General features: G+C 39.5%; 1 protein-coding gene across 1 annotated transcript in view; it reads left to right on the forward strand.

The window, feature by feature from the left end:
• LOC117514925 (voltage-dependent calcium channel subunit alpha-2/delta-1) overlaps positions 1-19,523 on the forward strand; it is a 301,141-nt gene that overhangs the window by 267,435 nt on the left and 14,183 nt on the right. Inside the window, 12 exon segments of the mRNA XM_034175496.1 lie at positions 2,489-2,592; positions 3,103-3,192; positions 4,683-4,750; positions 4,829-4,867; positions 6,436-6,507; positions 8,130-8,282; positions 10,243-10,295; positions 10,555-10,570; positions 10,572-10,611; positions 10,707-10,775; positions 10,778-10,835; positions 15,303-15,415. Of these exon segments, the coding sequence (XP_034031387.1) occupies positions 2,489-2,592; positions 3,103-3,192; positions 4,683-4,750; positions 4,829-4,867; positions 6,436-6,507; positions 8,130-8,282; positions 10,243-10,295; positions 10,555-10,570; positions 10,572-10,611; positions 10,707-10,775; positions 10,778-10,835; positions 15,303-15,415 (875 nt within the window).

The raw sequence follows: 19,523 nt of genomic DNA on the forward strand, positions 1-19,523 counted from the left end.
TATAAAGTGAAAATATCAGATATATGTTTTAGTTTTAAAGTAATGCGCTAATTTTTAAGGTTTTAGTGAGCACATGCTGTGCCCAGCAGTGCATTATGTGTAGGATAGGGTAATCTCAGTATGGTAATCTCAGTACATTCATGACAGGAGAATGCATTTGAGACACTCTGATCAGGACAACAGCATTAAACTCTAGTGCCTAAAACTCTTGTGAATATATTCTCTGGGTTTATAGACGTTGTTTTTGTGTTTGCTTTTATTAAATTCCATGCATCTTAAATATAGCAAGTAGCAACACAGATTATCTGGAATTTTGTTTTGGCAAGTTTTCAAGGTCTCTACTGCCATCTACTGGCCAGTAGTGTTTATGGCAGTGCTCAGACACTAAGCAGACACTGTACCACAGAACCGCATGGTGTAAGACTTCAGAGTGCCCGATTTATGTTCTCACACACATTGTACGTTCAAAAACCACGTCGGACGCGACGTAAATGTAAACAGAAGCTTTTTTTTCAAATGTAATTTACAAAGACACTCGATGGGAGACATCAAAGTAACAAAAAAAAACATTATAAGACAGCTCTGCGGTGTTTGCACAGGCACAAGAATATCAAACAGGTTTGATTTTCATCTGAACATACGATCGGTGATCAGGAGGTGGTCGTGAGATGTTAAACGCAACTCGTTACTCCATGTATACTAAACGATGCAGGACGCGCGATTAACCTGAAACTCGGTGCGCTCTAAAAAAATTCTCAAAAAGCTCTCAAAATTCTCTTAAAGCTCAAAATCAACATGTTAGTAGTTGCAACTATACCAGAGACAATGCTGGAATTTATCGGTTATCTGTAACTTCCGATACATTTTTGGGTGGTTTATCATTTTATCTTTATCAAAGATAACTTTTCAGTTATCTGATTATCTGTTATCAAAGTTAATTTTTTGGTTATCTGTGCCCACCACTGGTAACAGCAACACAAGACTAACCAACCAGCCAATTAAACCAACTGAACTACAAAAATGCAATAAAATCAATAACACTAACAACGCTGTTAAAACTAACATGAACCACAATAACAGCATTTAAAACCCAAAGTTCCCATGGTGCATTGCAGCACAACGTCCATTGTTCACTGTTAGCTAATATCCATAATTTCTTCAAAAATATTAGTCCTATCAACTTTCTGTTTTTGCAGCGCTCATCCTTGACTCAAAATACATAAGCATACCAAACGGCAAATTCCAGCAGTGTTTATCCTGGGTGGGATAAAGCACAAACATGCTCCCCATCTTGGACTTACTAAACAAGCTAAAGTTAACAGGCTAACCTTTGTTTATGGGTTTTATTAAGGCATATATTTGCAGACTGGGTGGTGGTTTTCATAACGCGTGGCTGAGGTCCGTGTGTTGAAAATTATGGCAGGTATTTTATGTCAGTAACCATGGAGATTACCTCACCAAGCTCTCCAAACCTGCTATTTGGTGCTAACATCATGTCAGCAAATTAAATAACAAAAAAATTTTGACTCAGTGGAAATACTGGAACACAGTCTTATAAGATGGTTCACACAAGCACCTTTAATATATCACCTATCACCTTTAATATAAATTGCTGAGAAAGGCCAAACAGTGGAGCAACCTGATCTCAGGCCACGTTTTGGGATGGTGTCACGAAAAGTAATTTAATGTATAACTTCATGATGCAATCATGAAATGTGTTACATTTTTTTTTGAGGACATCACAAAATTGCTGTCATTCAATGGAACCACATACCTAAATATTCATAACTTTGTGGCTTAAAACCAATGAGTTATATAAAAATTCACTCACTAAACAGTTATAATGAACATGGAAAGTGGCTATACAGAGCACTTTCTGTTCATTTTTCTCTACTAGGCTGTAAACATGTTTGTTTCTGCTGTGAAGTTGAAGATTATAAGGTCTATGGGAGTGATGACCTTGTGGACTCAGCCTCAAGCAGCCTTCAACTGCAAGATTTGCCATTTCCATGTTAGTTTTGTTTTTCATCACCAGATTGAGTTATTTCTGGCTTTGAGCACCTTTATTTTGACAGCACTTTTTGGCTGCTTTTACTTGTCCAGAACATTGATGGCTTGACACATTTAATTAACCTCTGACAGATTTCCTGACCAGACAGGACACGGGTCATATCCATGTATCCTACAGCCAAATAACACTACTTTACATACAGTGTCTTTCTGCTACTTTCATCCGTATATATGTGTGGGGGATTCACTTTGTCAGGCTAGAGAATTCCATTTGAAGATGAAGGCATATTCCTCCTAACTATAAAACATGAAACAATCAGTTATTGCTTTTACTGGACCATTGCTTCACCGAATATTAAATTCATTGGGTCATATCCTGATGACTTCCATTTGGCTATCCAAAATTAAATTCATCAGAGAGATCAAACACATTTGTTCTGTTTTATCCCTGTAATGGACTGTGTATTATTATTTTCAGTAATGGAGAAGAGTGGACTGAGAATCCTGAAACCTACGAATCCAGCTTCTACAAGAGGACATTGGACAATGAAATTTATATTTTTACCGCCCCATCTTTCAGCAGTAAGTTTTCTGATGGGTTCATGCGTGTGTGTACACTTTTTTGTGAGCACGAGCATCTTCAATGTGGTTTGGCAATGAGCCCGTCCTGCAATCTGCTTTTGGACATTGTCCAAATCCCTGGCAAAGAGGACCCTCCGGGGGTTTCTGATATCATTCTCTTGTCCTTCTCCTTTTCCAGCACTTTTTCTAACCACTCAGACCTCTTGCCTGTACCTCCACTAACTCTCGTCTAACAGACATGGGTGCAGTCAAACACCATCGTATGTAGCGGTGCTTAGTTATACTTGACGGGAATTACACATGTACTGGCTTCACAGAACTCCTCTCTGCTAACATAAATTACAAGCAGCTAAAAATGTCTGGAATTTCCTTCAACGGATCGTAATTATTCCAGGTTAAACTGTCGTGCTTATTCTAACGTGAGCTCTACAACATATTTTTAAGCATGAGTTTAGTGAAATTGCTGTTATTACTGTTTCTCTTCCCTCGTGCATCCATCCTCAGTTGCAGCTGAGGGCAGGGAACCTGGTTCCGAGTCCAGCATTCTCGTCAGCAAAGTCGTGGATCTCATCATTGAAGGAATTAAACTCAAACCAGCAGGTCAGTCTTGTGAATACCATCATTTGTTTTGCATCTTACATCTAGTGGTGGGCACAGCTAACTTGAAAGTTAGTGAATTAGCTGTAAATCGAAGCCAACTGAGAAGTTAACTGTGGTAACACTAATCCAGTAAGCCAGTAAAATATTGCTTTGACAATATGATAAAATATAGCGGTTTCCGGTTTTGGTTTTTCGTGCTATCCCATTAGCAGTGACCAGGAGACTGAGTACAGGAGTGTGATGGACAGGTTTGTGGAGTGGTCTGGACTCAACCACCTGCAGCTCAGTGTATCTAACATGAAGGAGCAAGTGGTGGACTTCAGAAGACCCGTCCGAACCCAGTTTCAATCAATGGAACAGGAGAGACACTGAACTACTACTAGTACCTGGGTGTCTACATGGACAACAAAATGGACTGTAAACGCAGATGGTGTTGTATAAGAAAGGTCAGAGCAAACTGTACTTCTTCAGAAGGCTCAGATCTTTCAAAGTCTGCAGAAGCTTTATCCCTCAGTGGTCTCCAGTGTCATCTATGCTGAAGTGTGCTGGGGCAGCTGGCTGAAGGCAGCTGACACAAACAGACTCAACAAGCTCTTCAGGAGAGTTGGCTCTGTCCTGGTGGGTTGAACTGGAGTCAGTGGTGGAAGTGTCAGAGGAGGATGCTGAAGAAGCTGCTCAGCATCATGGACAACACCTCCCACCCTATGCATGCCACACTGATGTCCTGTCAGAGTACCATCAGCCATAGATTGAGGTCATTGAGGTGCACCACAGAATGCTACGGGAGGTCTTTCCTCCCTGTGGCAACCAGCCTGTATAATTCGTCCCCCTTCTGCAAGATAAATATACAACTAACAGAGTTATTCAGAGTTCTATGCAATATTGTCAGACATGTTGTGCAAATGTATTCCAAACATTTCACATAAATCTGTTGCACTTATTGTAAACAAATGTATTGTTTTTGGCAAAATATTTTTCTTTGGGATAAATAAAGTTGATCTTTTTCTTTATTTAACATGCACTTCATTCAAAATACAGAAAGGATTAAATGAATAATAAATATTTAGAAATAAAAATACACAGACAAATTTTTTGGGGGAAAATGTAATTAATGCATATATTCCGGCTTGCCCTCCTGCACCATCTCCTCGAAGTCATACATGTAGCAAAGTGTCAGTTTTGCTAATTGGATGGAGCCCCCATAGGAAAAAGCATGTATCACTTCAGAGTTCACATATTTTGACTGTTAAACTATACTAAAAAAAAAAAAAAGGTGACTTAAAGTTAACAGAACTAAATTTAGTGGAAGCTAAGCAGTCCACTAGTGGTTTTCTAAGTTAGCTGAAAAGATAATCATCTAATGAAAAAGTTAGCATAGCTAATACAAAAGGCAAGCTATTAGCTGATTAGCTGGACTGTGTCCACCACTGCTTACGTCAATACTATGGGTTCATCATTCTTATAACTTTGTTCACTGGTTTGTTTTGCAGTGGTGGGAGTCAAACTCAACGTGACCTTTTGGATGAACAGCTTTATCAATGCTACACTGAAACTGAATGTAAATTCCCTTTTTTTATTCAACACTCCTGGAAACCTTCTGGAAAAAATATATAATTTAATAATTTCTTTCTTTTAGTGCAAAGATGAGATCTGTGGTTGTCTGAGGAATGACAAGGTACGATGACGCAGCACTTTTGTAGCATACGATAGACGTCATTTTGATGTTTGACCCTGAAAAATTCTCATTCACATTTTGTTAATGATAATTATTTTCTACAAAGAAATGAAAATGTGCACTTACTAAAGGATGGCACTTCAGTTTCTTCTGGCTAATAAAATCAGTTGATACTTGAAACACAGTCTTCAGAGAGGTAATCCATCATACTAAAATGTGCAATTGTACAGTTTTGTATATTGCTATGATTGACTCTGATTTATCTTATGACAATAAGTCTTGGCATGTTTCATGTAGCTTTTTGTGTCTGCCTGTACCCTGTCATGGATCCAGTTCACAGTGTACAGTTATATTGCTCACTATGATGGATTACTGCTCCCAACACAGTTTCAAGTATCATCTTACCAGACTGAAGAGACCCATCAGCACCTGGAAAGGGAAGTTAAATGTGATTTTTAACTTTGTTGTACAAATCTGTTGTTAAAAAAAAAGTCTCTATTGACATAGGTCAGGTCGGGTCATGTCTGGGAGTATGAGGTGGTGCCATGGTTTGCTGCATCCACCACCAGACTGGGTCCTGTGGTTGGGTCATTGGCCTTATCCCATTGACAGGGTCACCAACAATGATGGCACCTGCACACTGGGTCATGATCAAGGAAGCACACTAAATAGTTATAGTGAGAGGCCAAGTAGGTAATTCTACAGTAACAGAATTACAAACAGAGAAACCTTTTATTGATTATTAAATATGGATACTTTTGCCAACTTTGTAATTTATTCCATTAATTCACCCATTTTCTGCCTTTTATCTGGGTCACAGTGAGAGTAGACCAAACAGCTTACCCCGCACTTCCCTATCCCCAACCAAGTCCTTTAACATTCCCCTGGGAATCCCAAGGTGTTCCCAAGCCAGGTGGGAAACATAATCCCTTCAGTCTGTCCTGGGTCTTCTCCAGGGCTCCCTCCCAGGTGGACATGTCTGGAAGACCAGCCACCTCAGCTGGCTTGATGTGGGGACGCAACGGCTTTACTCAAAGTTTCTCCTGGATATTGGCACTACTCTCACTGCCTTTGAGTGTAAACCCAGATATCTGATGGAGGAATCTCGTTTGCACCTCTTGTACCCGTGACCCTGTTCTTTCAGTCATTACCCAAAGTTCATGACCATGAATGAGGATGCAGTTAGTCTACTCTTGTCAGCCTGATCTGATCTTAGATGCTAAGCAGAGTAGGTCCTGACTAGTACTTGGATTGGAGACCTCTTGAGAAGACCAGGGGCTGTGTCTGTTTCATTGGGTGAAACCAGAGTTGCCTCAGGAAGGGCAGCCGGCATACATCTTGTGCCAAATCCTGATGTAGATTTGTGCTGGATCCACTGTGGCGATCCCAAACAAAGGGGAGCAGCTGCAAGGCAAACAATATGACCGTGGATGAGGTTAGGAGTGTATATCAAGTCTCGCTCTCTGGCATTGTGAGAATTGCTGAAGTACCAGTACATCTATCATCTACATTATAGTTATTATTACTGCAGATTCCAGTCTTTTTTAAATGACTTTTTTTCTGTGCAGCATATCGACTGTGTCATCCTGGATGATGGGGGTTTTCTTCTTATGTCCAATCAAGATGACTATATCACCCTGGTGAGTTACTGTTGATGGTTGAATTTATTGTATACCATTCTACCACACTTCTCAACTGTCTGTTGGAAAGCAAATCAGAGTTTTTTTTGTTTTCTTCTTTGCCTGTGTATAGCTCCTCTTACTTTTGCCACAAGCATCCATAAGTCAGATTCAGAGGTCAAATCAAGGCTGTGTGACCTAAATAAGTTATGAGAATGAAGCCTTTGCACTTTAAAGCCCCTATAGCACGGCAAACTCCATATCTGCAGTAACATAAAGCACTAACCACTGCAGGAGGATCAAAGAGGAGGTTCTAACAGCTTTCAGGCAGTCATCGAGGTTATGTTGAAGTGAGTCCCCTGTGTGTACAAGGCATCCCCTCTGCTGTGACAAGTCCACTCTTGCAGATTTTACAGGCTGCTGTGTGTCAGTTTTTGGACATATTGCACCCATCACCACACAACATCTGCTGTCTTTGATCCTTTATGTTCCCATGAGGTACTTTATGATTTGAGCATCCTTTTCACATTATGTGATATATTCGGTGTCATTGGACTCTCGTTTTTGTTGTACTTACGTATTGTATCTCTAGTTCCATGATCACTCGCAATGCCCTTTATTGCAACTTTGATGGTCAGATAATACTAATAATCTAATATTGAGTACTGTGAAAAAGCTTTAGCCATAATAAAGCAGGATAAAAATGTGCACGGTACTATATGATATACAATCAATTAAGCTAGAGTGAAGACTGTGTCTCCCTGGGTTCATAGGCTCAAAAGTTTATGATCCTATAAAAAAAAAAAAAAGGCCTCAAATATCTGCCAGCGAGTGGAATTCCAAAATGAACTGTTAAAGAACTTTGCCGGTGAGCATACAATTACAAGGTGTAACCACGGGCTGCCATTGGACCCCTGCTGTAAGATATCCTCAAGGGTCCTCAACCTTTGAGCAGCTCTCAGAGTAACAATATGTTCAGGATTAAAATGATTTTAATTATTTATTTATTTCATGTATATGACATAGCAACCACAAACCTTTAACTTGTTCAATAAAGCATCTCCACATAGCGAAGTATAATCCTTCACATTCTTTAATATTCACAAGCACAGATGAAAACAAATCAAGAATAATTAATTTACCAGCAAATATCAAGTAAATATCAAATAAAATTAAAGAAATAATAAAATTGTTTTCTGCACTGCAAAAAATGGGGTGTCTAAAAAAGAAGATAAAAACACTAAATGAGGGAAATATACTCAAAACAAGTGAAATTATCTGTCCATGCAGCAAGAAAATTAAATTTTATTAAGACTTAAGATTGTTAAATCTAGAAATGAGATTACAGTGTAAAGTTGAACAATTAAAATAAGGATTAACTCTTATACAACATAAATATCGTAACACTTCAAAATTTTTTCTTTTTTTTTTTTTTGTCTGGGTAAGAACCAAATAATTTGCAGTGTGCTAGCCAAATCAAGATGAATCAATCATTTGGTAAATTTTAAAATTTTCAAAAAAAAAAAAAAAAAAAATCTGCAGATGCACATAGATGAGTGATTTAGCTTATAAAGATGAATTACCAAAGGCGACATGTCTAACAGTGCTATTGTTTTGCTGCTTTTTGTGTTTGTGTGCACTAGATAGGTCAGTTCTTTGGTGAGGTGGATCCTGTGCTGATGATCAACCTCGTCAACACATCTCTGTACTCCTTCAACAAGACCTATGACTACCAGTCTGTGTGTGATCCAGAGAAAGACAGCAAAGCTGCAGCGGGACCCCGATCTATCTACGTGGTCAGATTCTCACTTACACAAACCATTGGACAGCAACCAGTTCCTCTTTTACATATCCATGGCTTATGCATTACTGCCTTTCCTTCCATATTGTGCTTGCAACAAGTCGGTCACTTTGCACAACCCCACATCAGAAAACTTTGGGATGCTATGGAGAATGTAAAAATCAAATAACAAATTTCTTATATTTACTTACATTTTTTTGCCCTCTATTTCATTGCAGACTGCATGAACCCAAGATAGTTCATGTTTTGTGTGGTCAGCTTAATTTTGTTTATATACAGTTAATATAGGGTGCCTTGCAAAAGTATCCAGCCCCTTGGTATTTCACACACTTTAATTTGTTTATGCCATTTCAAAAACAAAAAGTAAATCAGGCTTCTCAGTATAAAAAAAAAAAAAAATCTAAAATTATCTTCTTTAAACTCAAAGCAAATCTCTAAAACTTGGGATAAATTAATTAAAAATATAAATGCCAAGATGATGGGTTGCATAAGTAATGGGCCCCTTTGGTATAATATCTGTAAACAAACTGTTTTATTGCCAGTATGCTTCAGGCAAGTTGGGATGGATACGGTGAACATTTCCAAGTCACTGAATATGTCTTATTTATTTACATCAGTTATGAAGAAATACAAAGAGCATGGTACTGCATGGTGAATCTGTGTCAAGTAGGTAATTCTCAAAAATTGAGTGAATGTGCTGGAAACAGGAGACTGAGGGAAGCCACAAAAACACCCAGAAAACTCTGAAGAGTTTAGAGACTTCTGTGGAGGCCATTCAGTCTCCACATAAGCTCTGAATGGGGATGCAATAGGCAAATGCTGCATCATTCTCAATTTTTCCACTCACATCCACAGAAGCTTGTCCATGGTGTCTTGATGGCTTCCTTTATTAGTGTCCTTCCAGCATGGTCAGGAGAAATTGCTCCAGATGAAGAAATTAGTACACATTTAAGTAGAGACATTTAGGGGATACAGTGTGGTTCTGAGAAACACCAGATTACAAAGACCAGTTGATTGACAATAAAAACATTTATCACACAGATTTTGCAAAGATTAAAGCTGATATACCCCCCACTCATAGAATTCTTCATTCTGCTGAGAATTTTGAATTTGCCTTTGATCTGGCCAGGCGACTGTGACCATTGTCTGTTCTTAAAAAAAATGTAATGAATTGATTCTTTAGTCTTTTGAGATGACCTACCATTGCAGGTATTTGACATGACTGGCTATGTTTGTGATGGAAAAACCTCAATCACGGCTTGGTGTGGCAGGTGTTAATAGGTGGTCAAAGGTGATTTTGAGCTAAGGGGGGGTGGTGGATAAGTGGATAGTGTACTTGCTTTCAGTGCAGAAGTTTCCTGGTTCAAATCAGACACTTGTCCATGAAATGGAGTTGTGTGTAGTTGCGTCAGGAAAGGGCATCCAGCATAAAACGTGTGCCAATCAACACTCAGAGCCACCTCCAATCTGCTGTGGTGACTCAGACTTGAAAACAAGGGCGCAGCTGAAGGGACTTACTCTGAAAGTTTTAAACATGTCCAAAAAAAAAAAAAAAGAAGATTTGATATGGGGGACACATCATGATCCAAAACAGTCAGATGTAATTAGAGCAGATAGGGGTAATATTAGCAATGGTCAGGCAATAATATGGCGAAACACTTCAGATTGCTATTGCAATAAATCGAGGCCAAATTTTCTCATTTGCAATTGGAAGGCAGTCCGCAAAAATCTGCCGTGGAAGCCGCCCTTATGCACATAAACAAGGCAAGAATTGATATTTTCTTAACGTGTCTTCATTACCGTTTTATCCTTTAATTTAAAAATACAGCAAACACCCTAATTTAAAATATAACATTTAAAAAAAATCATTATTCAAGAGTGATTTAGCTTATATTCAGGTTGTATTAGATTATTCTTGCTATTGAAAAATACATGCTTTTATTTTCTGTCTGCAGCCTACGATAACAGATTTGCTCAGTCTGGCTGGTGGGCCTCCAGTGCAGGCATGGTGAGTGTGTGTGCGTGTCTAGTTGTAAATGCAATTGTAGTTTCTGGTATGATTGTAAATTCTGTGTTAAAGGATACAGCTGGTTGGCTCACTGCTGGCCAGAGCAGTTACACACATTTGTAGTTTCACTTGTGCGTGTAAGCCATGACATCTGCATCACGTGACTAAGCTTAACCAGAGGCTGCAGCTGGTATTAGACCCTGCTTAATTGCTAAGTATCCGAGTTGACTCAGTATTGCTTGTTTGTTTATTTGTCCAGGTCGATACTCCAACAGCTTTTCCTTGGGGTTCATGTTTCCCAACCTTCTTGAAGCAGGTTCGTAAAAAAAAAAAAAAAAAAAAATGCTGATTACTTTTTCTGATGCATTTTAATCTTGTCACATCTTTTCCACACTTCTGTCTTTGTTCCAGTGGAGCCAGCAGAAGAAGACATATCTGATGCCATGTTTAAAGAGAGCTGTATCACAGAGCAGACACAGTATTCTTTGACAATGACACAACATCCTATGCAGGGGTCCTGGATTGCGGAAACTGTTCCAGGTACAGCTGTTTATGTGAACATAACATAAGGTACATGTGTGTATTCCAAACATGTTTGTCGTGAGCCTTCACTCGGTACCTAGTTTGTGCCGTTAAAAAATTTCTCGCCTCTTTTCTTCCTGAACGCTCCTGTTTAATGGTCTGCGGGGATCCGCTCCAGAACAGTGTTAGTTTCCTGCCCCTTTCTGTTTTCTCCAGCCTGATTTCAGGCAGCTGTTTTCTGATGAGTTCAGACTCAGATTACCTTGATCTGCCAGTGAACGAATTGCAAAGGGAAGCCAAAAAAGCTCTTTTATCTGTTTTTCTTTCTGCGGTCTCTGACGATACTTCAAACTCACTAATACAAACATTCACGGCACCACAGCACATTTTCATTGCTCTCGCCTCCTTTTGTGTCAATCTGAGCGTCTGCAGAGGTAATATGACTGTAATTACTTAGTCTTATGAGTCCCACGTGTCTTGTGCTTTACTCTGCAATTTTAACGACTGTAGACACAGAGACTTTCAGAGCGACCATAAAAAGCCAATCCCTAGTGGAGAAAAGAGGTATGATTGTGTACTGGGGTTTCACAAAACCTTTAAAAGTTTTGCTGTGTTTAGATGGAAAACACAGCAGGGGTTTCTTTTTGTAAAACCGCCAATTATTGCACAAGTGTCTGTAATGGTTTGATATGAATGCATGAAGATCTTTAAGGTTTACAGACCATACTGGATATTTGGATGTTTTAGCTGGATGTATACTTTTCAGTCCATTTACTGTAACATTACTTTACACATTGGTTGGACCATAATAATGGAAATTAAAACCTGTTTTCTAAGGCTTTGAACCAATTCAGGGAATGAAAATGAAAACAAGAAACAATTGATATATTGCTGGGAATAAACCCAGAAATTAGATTTTTTTTTTGTTGTTTTAATATTATAGAATACAAACATTTTTTTCTGAATTAATGGTAACCAGTCACTAACATTATTTTTTTCATGATTTTATTACAGCGTTTATTTTATTTTTTAATCTGTCTGTCTGTTAGCAGGATTACATCAAAACTACCGCACAGATTGACACAATTTTCACCACAGATAGATATTAGGTCAAGGAAGAAACCATTAAATTTTGGAGGTGATCAGGATCTGGATTCTGGATCAAGTTTCACTTTATAAGATTTGAAGGATTACTGTTAGCAAGATTATGTCAAAACTACTGCACAGATTTTGACAGAATTTTCAAGACATACATATTAGACCATCATACTCCATTAAATTTTGGAGGTGAACTGGATTCTGGATCAAGATTTCACTTTATATAGGCTTTGAAGGATTACATCAGAACTACGAGGTCTGTCAATAAAGTATAGGTCCTTTTAATTTTTTTCAAAACTATATGGATTTCATTCATATGTTTTTACGTCAGACATGCTTGAACCCTCGTGCACATGCGTGAGTTTTTCCACGCCTGTCGGTGACGTCATTCGCCTGTGAGCACTCCTTGTGGGAGGAGTCGTCCAGCCCCTCGTCGGAATTCCTTTGTCTGAGAAGTTGCTGAGAGACTGGCGCTTTGTTTGATCAAAATTTTTTCAAAACCTGTGAGGCACATCGAAGTGGACACGGTTCGAAAAATTCAGCTGGTTTTCGGTGAAAATTTTAACGGCTGATGAGAGATTTTGAGGTGATACTGTCGCTTTAAGGACTTCCCACGGTGCGAGACGTCGCTCAGCGCTCTCAGGCGCCATCGTCAGCCTGTTTCAAGCTGAAAACCTCCACATTTCAGGCTCTATTGATCCAGGACGTCGTGAGAGAACAGAGAAGTTTCAGAAGAAGTTGGTTTCAGCATTTTATCCGGATATTCCACTGTTAAAGGAGATTTTTTTAATGAAAGACGTGCGGATGGATTGCAGCGTCGGCTCGCAGCCGCCGCGATGCTCCGCCACAGGAAAAACACCTCCGTGTTGATAACCATTTGTAAAATCCAGGCAGCGTTTGATGGCTTTCAGTGGAGTGAGTGTCTGAGAAATTGTTTAACAGCTGGGCATGTTCCAACTTGTCCTTAAGGCTTCAAACAGAGGTGTTTTTCCAGTGGCGGCATCCGTTCGCATGTCAGCAACTTCTCAGACAAAGGAATTCCGACGAGGGGGCTGGACCACACCTCCCACAAGGCGTGCTCACAGGCGAATGACGTCACCGACAGGCGTGGAAAAACTCACGCATGCGCACGAGGGTTCAAGCATGTCTGACGTAAAAACATATGAATGAAATCCATATAGTTTTTGAAAAAAATAAAAACGACCTATACTTTATTGACAGACCTCGTATTTCACAGATTCTCACCACAGACAGATATTAGGCCATGGAAGACTCCAGTAAAGTTTGGAAGTGATCTGAATCCAGATTCTGGATAAAGATTTCACTTTATATAGGCTTTGAAGGATTACATCAATATTACTTCATGGATTCTCACAAAATTTGCACCAAAGATAGATAATAGGGCATGGAAGACTTCACTACAATTTTGAGGTGATGTGGATCTGAATTCTGGATCAGATTTCACTTTATATAGGCTTTGAAGGATTACATTTATACTACTTCACGGATTCTCACAAAATTTGCATCAAAGATGAATAATAGGACATGAAAGACTTCACTACAATTTCAAGGTGATCCGAATCGGCTGATGTCAGAAATCGGATTGCTCTTGTTGGAAATGTAAATATATTCTGCTTGCAGTAACTTGGTTCTGAGATCACTTCCTGTGTTGCCCTGAATGCCATGCATGTTTGAACTGTTTAGAGAAATTTACTAGTGGTACACAATTATATTCATATATGGTGTGGTTATGGTGTGGTAATATTGTGCTATGTACCTAATAAATGGGTGATTCTTTAACTACGGGCACTATTGGCCTTGTAAATGTAATTTCCACCACACCATTGCCTTACAATATAAAGCGCCTTGGGGCAACTGTTTGTTGTGATTTGGCGCTATATACATGTGCTCTGAAACTACCCAAACAATCTTTCATACAAAATGTTTAAAAGGGACATTACAGTGTTGTGGTGGAAATTATGGCAATAGTGTGGGACAACTACATTTTGTTTTAAAAAAATCACAACAGTTGTATGACATTGAATACCCCAATTATGTTTTGATTATTTTACTATTTTATTCAGAGATATTTTAAAACATTAGAAAAAATGTTTCTTTACCATTCATTTTTATTATTGAAGATCAAAAGTCTGGGCGTGGGACAAGCACAAAACAGCAATATTTGCATATAATGATGCTGAAAAAAGGTGAAAAAGTCATCATAGACTACTAGAACAAATTTCTTAAAACACTTTCATTGTAAAGATAACTATAAAAGTGTGAAATCTCCCCTTTTTTCTGTTTTTCATACAATATGATCAAAGGACATAATAAGTGCCCGTAGTCTAAGAATCACCCAAATATTTATCTTGGACATCGACTTCATCAATGTTTGATGGACAAGCTAACGTGAAGAGAAATAATGTTGGAAGTAGTTAGCTAGCTCCAGTTAGGATAAAAACTGCATCCATCATTGTCTAGCTTCTTAATTACACCACTAGCGATGGATTATAGAGTAAAATATAGACTAAAGTAACCTTTATAATGTCTGGAAGACACAGGTGGTGTCATAATTTTACATGGAAAGATATTTACTTGTGCCTTTTGGGTCTAATTGGTTGTGGAAACATAATTTTAAGGTGGAATCCAAAGCCAGGAATGAACCAAATGATAGAAAAAATAAAAGAAATCTGGTTTGAAACCATGCAGCCAATCTACCACAAAAATGAATTGAAATAAAGTAAAATGGACAGAAATAATAGAGCACTTTAATCTGGTTTTTACATGGTTTACTAACTCTCTGGGATGGGTTGGCAGAGAGCAAAGACTGGGCTAGACAAAATGTCCAAGTGCTAACAGGGACATGGGGGAAGGCTTGGCTGTCTGTGCCTAGTGATATATAGAGGGAATTTGATTGTCAAATGAGGAGGTGCTGTGGAATGTGATGCTAAAATGCTTCATCTCAGGGAGCTGTGGTGGTTGAGTGCTACTCCTTTAAATGATATGTATGCATGCTTTGACACTTTATGCACAGAATTGGTTCCTCTGCAGAAAACATCTCACTTTCAAGTGTTCATTTAAATATTAATGTACCAGATGCTGGTGCACCTTTGTTTTAAAAGGAATTTTAAAAATTTTAAAGTTGTGCCCCTAAAACACAGCAATTACTAATAGAGTATTATTCTCTTCAAAATAATCAACTATTTTTTGTAGTAGTTTTAAATTTCTTTTTTTTTTATGTATTTTTAATGAACCCTTGTGACCCACTTGCACTATCTTCACAGCCCCCTAGTGGGCCGTGGCACTGGCACAGAGTTAAGCTGTTGTCTTCCATCTCACTTGTTGGTTTTATGGTCATGAATTTTTACAAATGTGTGTGTTTTCCAGGATGTATCGTGCTGAAAAGCTGCCAAACACCAACCTCGTGTTCCTGATCACGGACGCCAAGGCAACATGTTTGTCATGTGACCCCAGACCTTTACGGCAGGCTGAGCAACCGTGTATCCTTTCACTCTACTCGTAAAGAAAAAGAAAAAAAAAATAGGCTAACCCTTCCTTTTTACTCTCCAGTCCTCCATCCATCACCTGCTTGACACTGGAGCTTTAAACACAAGGATGCACACCGAAGTAGTTTGCAGTAGGTCCCCATAGAAGCTTCACAGGTGATCAGTAAACCAGATGCACGGCCTATGAAAGCCAGTATCACATTACATCTTGGATTAGGTTTCTTTGTTTGAATCTGTCTAGGCTGCATGCTGCCATCAGTTTGAGTTAAGGTTACGAGCAGAGGTTCGTTTGTGCGTGTGCACTACACACATGTATGTCTTTGACAGATGTGTCTTGAACGAAGCTTCCTGCAGTCTCTGCAGTAAAGGTGTCATCAGAGGCCTCCAGTTGCTTTTACAGACACCGGCCAACACGCAGTGGTGAAAAAATGAAAAGCATCAGTAGGCTGGTACAAGTTTCTTTTGCTTTAGTTTGTTTTCCTTCCTGCCCTCAAGTAGACTGTACAGTTATCAATATCAAATCACACACCTTGGACTTTTTGTTCTGTGTTTTTATTTGTTCGTGCAGTGCATCGATATTTTGTTCTGTGACACCATATGTGATGTTTTTTTTCACTGAATGACAATAAAAAAGGAGCCTAAGTCTACGTCTTTATGCCGTGTATGCCCTACACACTACAATAAGACAAATACACAGTTCAAAAAAGGGGTGTTGAAAAAGAAGATAAAAAACACTAAATCTGAGGGAAATTATCTTGCTGTATGGACAGATTATTTCACTTGACAAGATGTCTTGAATCAAGTTAAATCTAGAAATAAGCATGTCAAACACAAAATAAATCAAACACTTCTAAAGTGTTCATCTGGGTATTTGCAGCGTATCAAGATAAAAAAAAAAAAAAAAACACTTTAGAATTGTTTGATAATTTTTCTTGTTTTAAGGATTCATTTCTTATTTTAAGTGTTTGACATGCTTATTTCTAGATTTAACAAACTTAATTCAAGGCATCTTTTAATTATCTGTCCATGCAGCAGATAATTTCCCTCAGATTGTTTTTTATCTTCTTTTTAGACACCCCTTTTTGCAGTGTACATATGATGATAGTTAAAATATAACATATACAAGGTCTGTTAGAAAAGTATCCGACCTTTTTATTGTTTTCAAAAACCTGATGGATTTGAATCACGTGTGCTTGCATGAGCCAACCTTGAACCTTCGTGCGCATGCGTGATTTTTTTCCACACCTGTTGGTTGCGTCATAGGCTTGTAAGCAACCTTTGTGTGAGGATGGGTGGAGTTTCTCGTCGTTTTTTTCTTTGCAAGGAAATGGTGGAATGACTGGAGCAGTGCAACTGCATCAAATTTTGCCAGAAACTAGGTGACAGCCAGGTGGAAACCATTCGGATTATTTAGACGGCTTTCGGTTGACGATGCTATGGGCATCACACAGATTAAGGAGTGGTACACCGGTTTAAAGACAGCCCCACAACGGTGGAGAGCACGCCGCGCTCCGGGCGGCCATCAACACACTGAAATGACCAGATCATTTCCAAAGTGAACACTGTGGTGATGTGGGACTGTCGTGTGACTATCCGAGAAATTGTGGAAGAGGTGGACATCAGCACTTTTTTCGGCACATTCCACTGTGACAGAAGATTTTGCCATGAAAAGAGTGGCGGCGAAATTCATCGGCACAAAGCTGATGGCGCAGCAAAAGTGCCTTCGTGTTGAAGCCTCACAGGACATGTTGTGACATGCTCACCTCGTCCACAATTTCTCGGATAGTCACACGACTGAAAAGCCACCGAAAGCCATCTGAATCTTTCGAATGGTGGATTTTATATATATATATATATATATACACATATATACACACACACACACACACACACACATACATAGTGGTGGGCACAGTTCCAATAATCCGATAACAGATACTTATCGAAGATAATGTTTTCATTATCAGATTATCTTTTGGGACAAGCTTTCAGTGCTTACCAGTCGAGTGAGTATAAGAGAAATTGTGGAGAGCTGGGCATGTCCCAACTTGTCCTTTAACACTCCGAAACGGAGGTGATCCTTTGTCTCGCTCCATCAGCGAATCGGTCGTGACGTGCAAAGCCTCCACGCAGCTTTCCATGACAAAATCTCTTGTTAAAAGTGAAATCTGCCAGAAAATGGCTGATGTCCAGCTCTTGTGATAACCAGAGAAATTGCACACGATGGTCCCGGCTCCACACAGCAATCCATTTAGAAATGATGTGGTGGTTTCTGCCTCCTGATGGCGGCTCAGAGCTCGGCGCGCCGTGCGCCATTGTGGGCAGTCCTTAAAGCTGACTGGAGCAGTGCAACTGCATCAAATTTTGCCAGAAACTAGGTGACAGCCAGGTGGAAACCATTCGGATTATTTAGACGGCTTTCGGTGACGATGCTATGGGCATCACACAGATTAAGGAGTGGTACAACCGGTTTAAAGACAGCCCCACAATGGTGGAGAGCACGCCGCGCTCCGGGCGGCCATCAACACACTGAAATGACCAGATCATTTCCAAAGTGAACACTGTGGTGATGTGGGACTGTCGTGTGACTATCCGAGAAATTGTGGAAGAGGTGGACATCAGCACTTTTTCGGCACATTCCACTGTGACAGAAGATTTTGCCATGAAAAGAGTGGCGGCGAAATTCATCGGCATGAAGCTGATGGCGCAGCAAAAGTGCCTTCGTGTTGAAGCCTCACAGGACATGTTGTGACATGCTCACCTCGTCCACAATTTCTCGGATAGTCACACGACTGAAAAGCCACCGAAAGCCATCTGAATCTTTCGAATGGTGGATTTTTATATATATATATATATATATACACATATATACACACACACACACACACACATACATAGTGGTGGGCACAGTTCCAATAATCCGATAACAGATACTTATTGAAGATAATGTTTTCATTATCAGATTATCTTTTGGGACAAGCTTTCAGTGCTTACCAGTCGAGTGAGTATAAGAGAAATTGTGGAGAGCTGGGCATGTCCCAACTTGTCCTTTAACACTCCGAAACGGAGGTGATCCTTTGTCTCGCTCCATCAGCGAATCGGTCGTGACGCGCAAAGCCTCCACGCAGCTTTCCATGACAAAATCTCATGTTAAAAGTGAAATCTGCCAGAAAATGGCTGATGTCCAGCTCTTGTGATAACCAGAGAAATTGCACACGATGGTCCCGGCTCCACACAGCAATCCATTTAGAAATGATGTGGTGGTTTCTGCCTCCTGATGGCGGTTCAGAGCTCGGCGCGCCGTGCGCCATTGTGGGCAGTCCTTAAAGCTGTAGTAACACTCCTTATTCTCTGTGAAGCCCGTAAAATTTTCACCGAAAGCCATATAAATTTTTCGAATGGTTTCCAGCTGCCTGTCTCTAACAGTTTCTGAAAAAATTCTGATGGAAAAAAGCCCAAATCATTCCGCCATTTCCTCGCAATGAAACGATGACGAGAGGGGTGGACCAGTGCTCACTCAAAGCCTGCCCACAGGCGAATGACGCAACCGACAGGCGTGGAAAAACTCATGCACTCACTCACTCACTCACTCATGCGCACGAAGGTTCAAGCTTGGCTGACGTAAAAACATATGAATCAAATCCATATATTTTTTGCATAAAATAAAAAGGTCGGATACTTTTCTCACAGACCTCGTATGCTGTAGATCATTCATGTAGGCTTCTTGGTTGTTAAATGTATCCCCCCCCCAAAAAAATTGTGTTTTTCTGCCCATGTTTTCATTTACCTTGACCTTTGCCAAACTACTCTAAAATCTAATCACCTCTACAAGTTATATTCCCACCAAGTTTGATGCCTCTAGGCTTCTTAATTGTTAAGATATACAAAATAGGTGCTTTTCGGACAGTGTTTTACTTTACTTAGACTTTTGACCAAAGTAATCCAAAATCTAATTACCTCCAGATATCCATCCATGCAATATTCCCTTCAAGTTTAAAGGAAATCCATTCAGCTGTTTTTATTTATCTTGTCCACAGATGCGTAGGCACATACCAGTGAAAACAAACTTGGCTGACATACATACTTAAAAAAATAATATTAT

Source organism: Thalassophryne amazonica, chromosome 8, assembly GCF_902500255.1.
Source record: "Thalassophryne amazonica chromosome 8, fThaAma1.1, whole genome shotgun sequence".
In the NCBI taxonomy this organism is placed as follows: Eukaryota; Metazoa; Chordata; class Actinopteri; order Batrachoidiformes; family Batrachoididae; genus Thalassophryne; species Thalassophryne amazonica.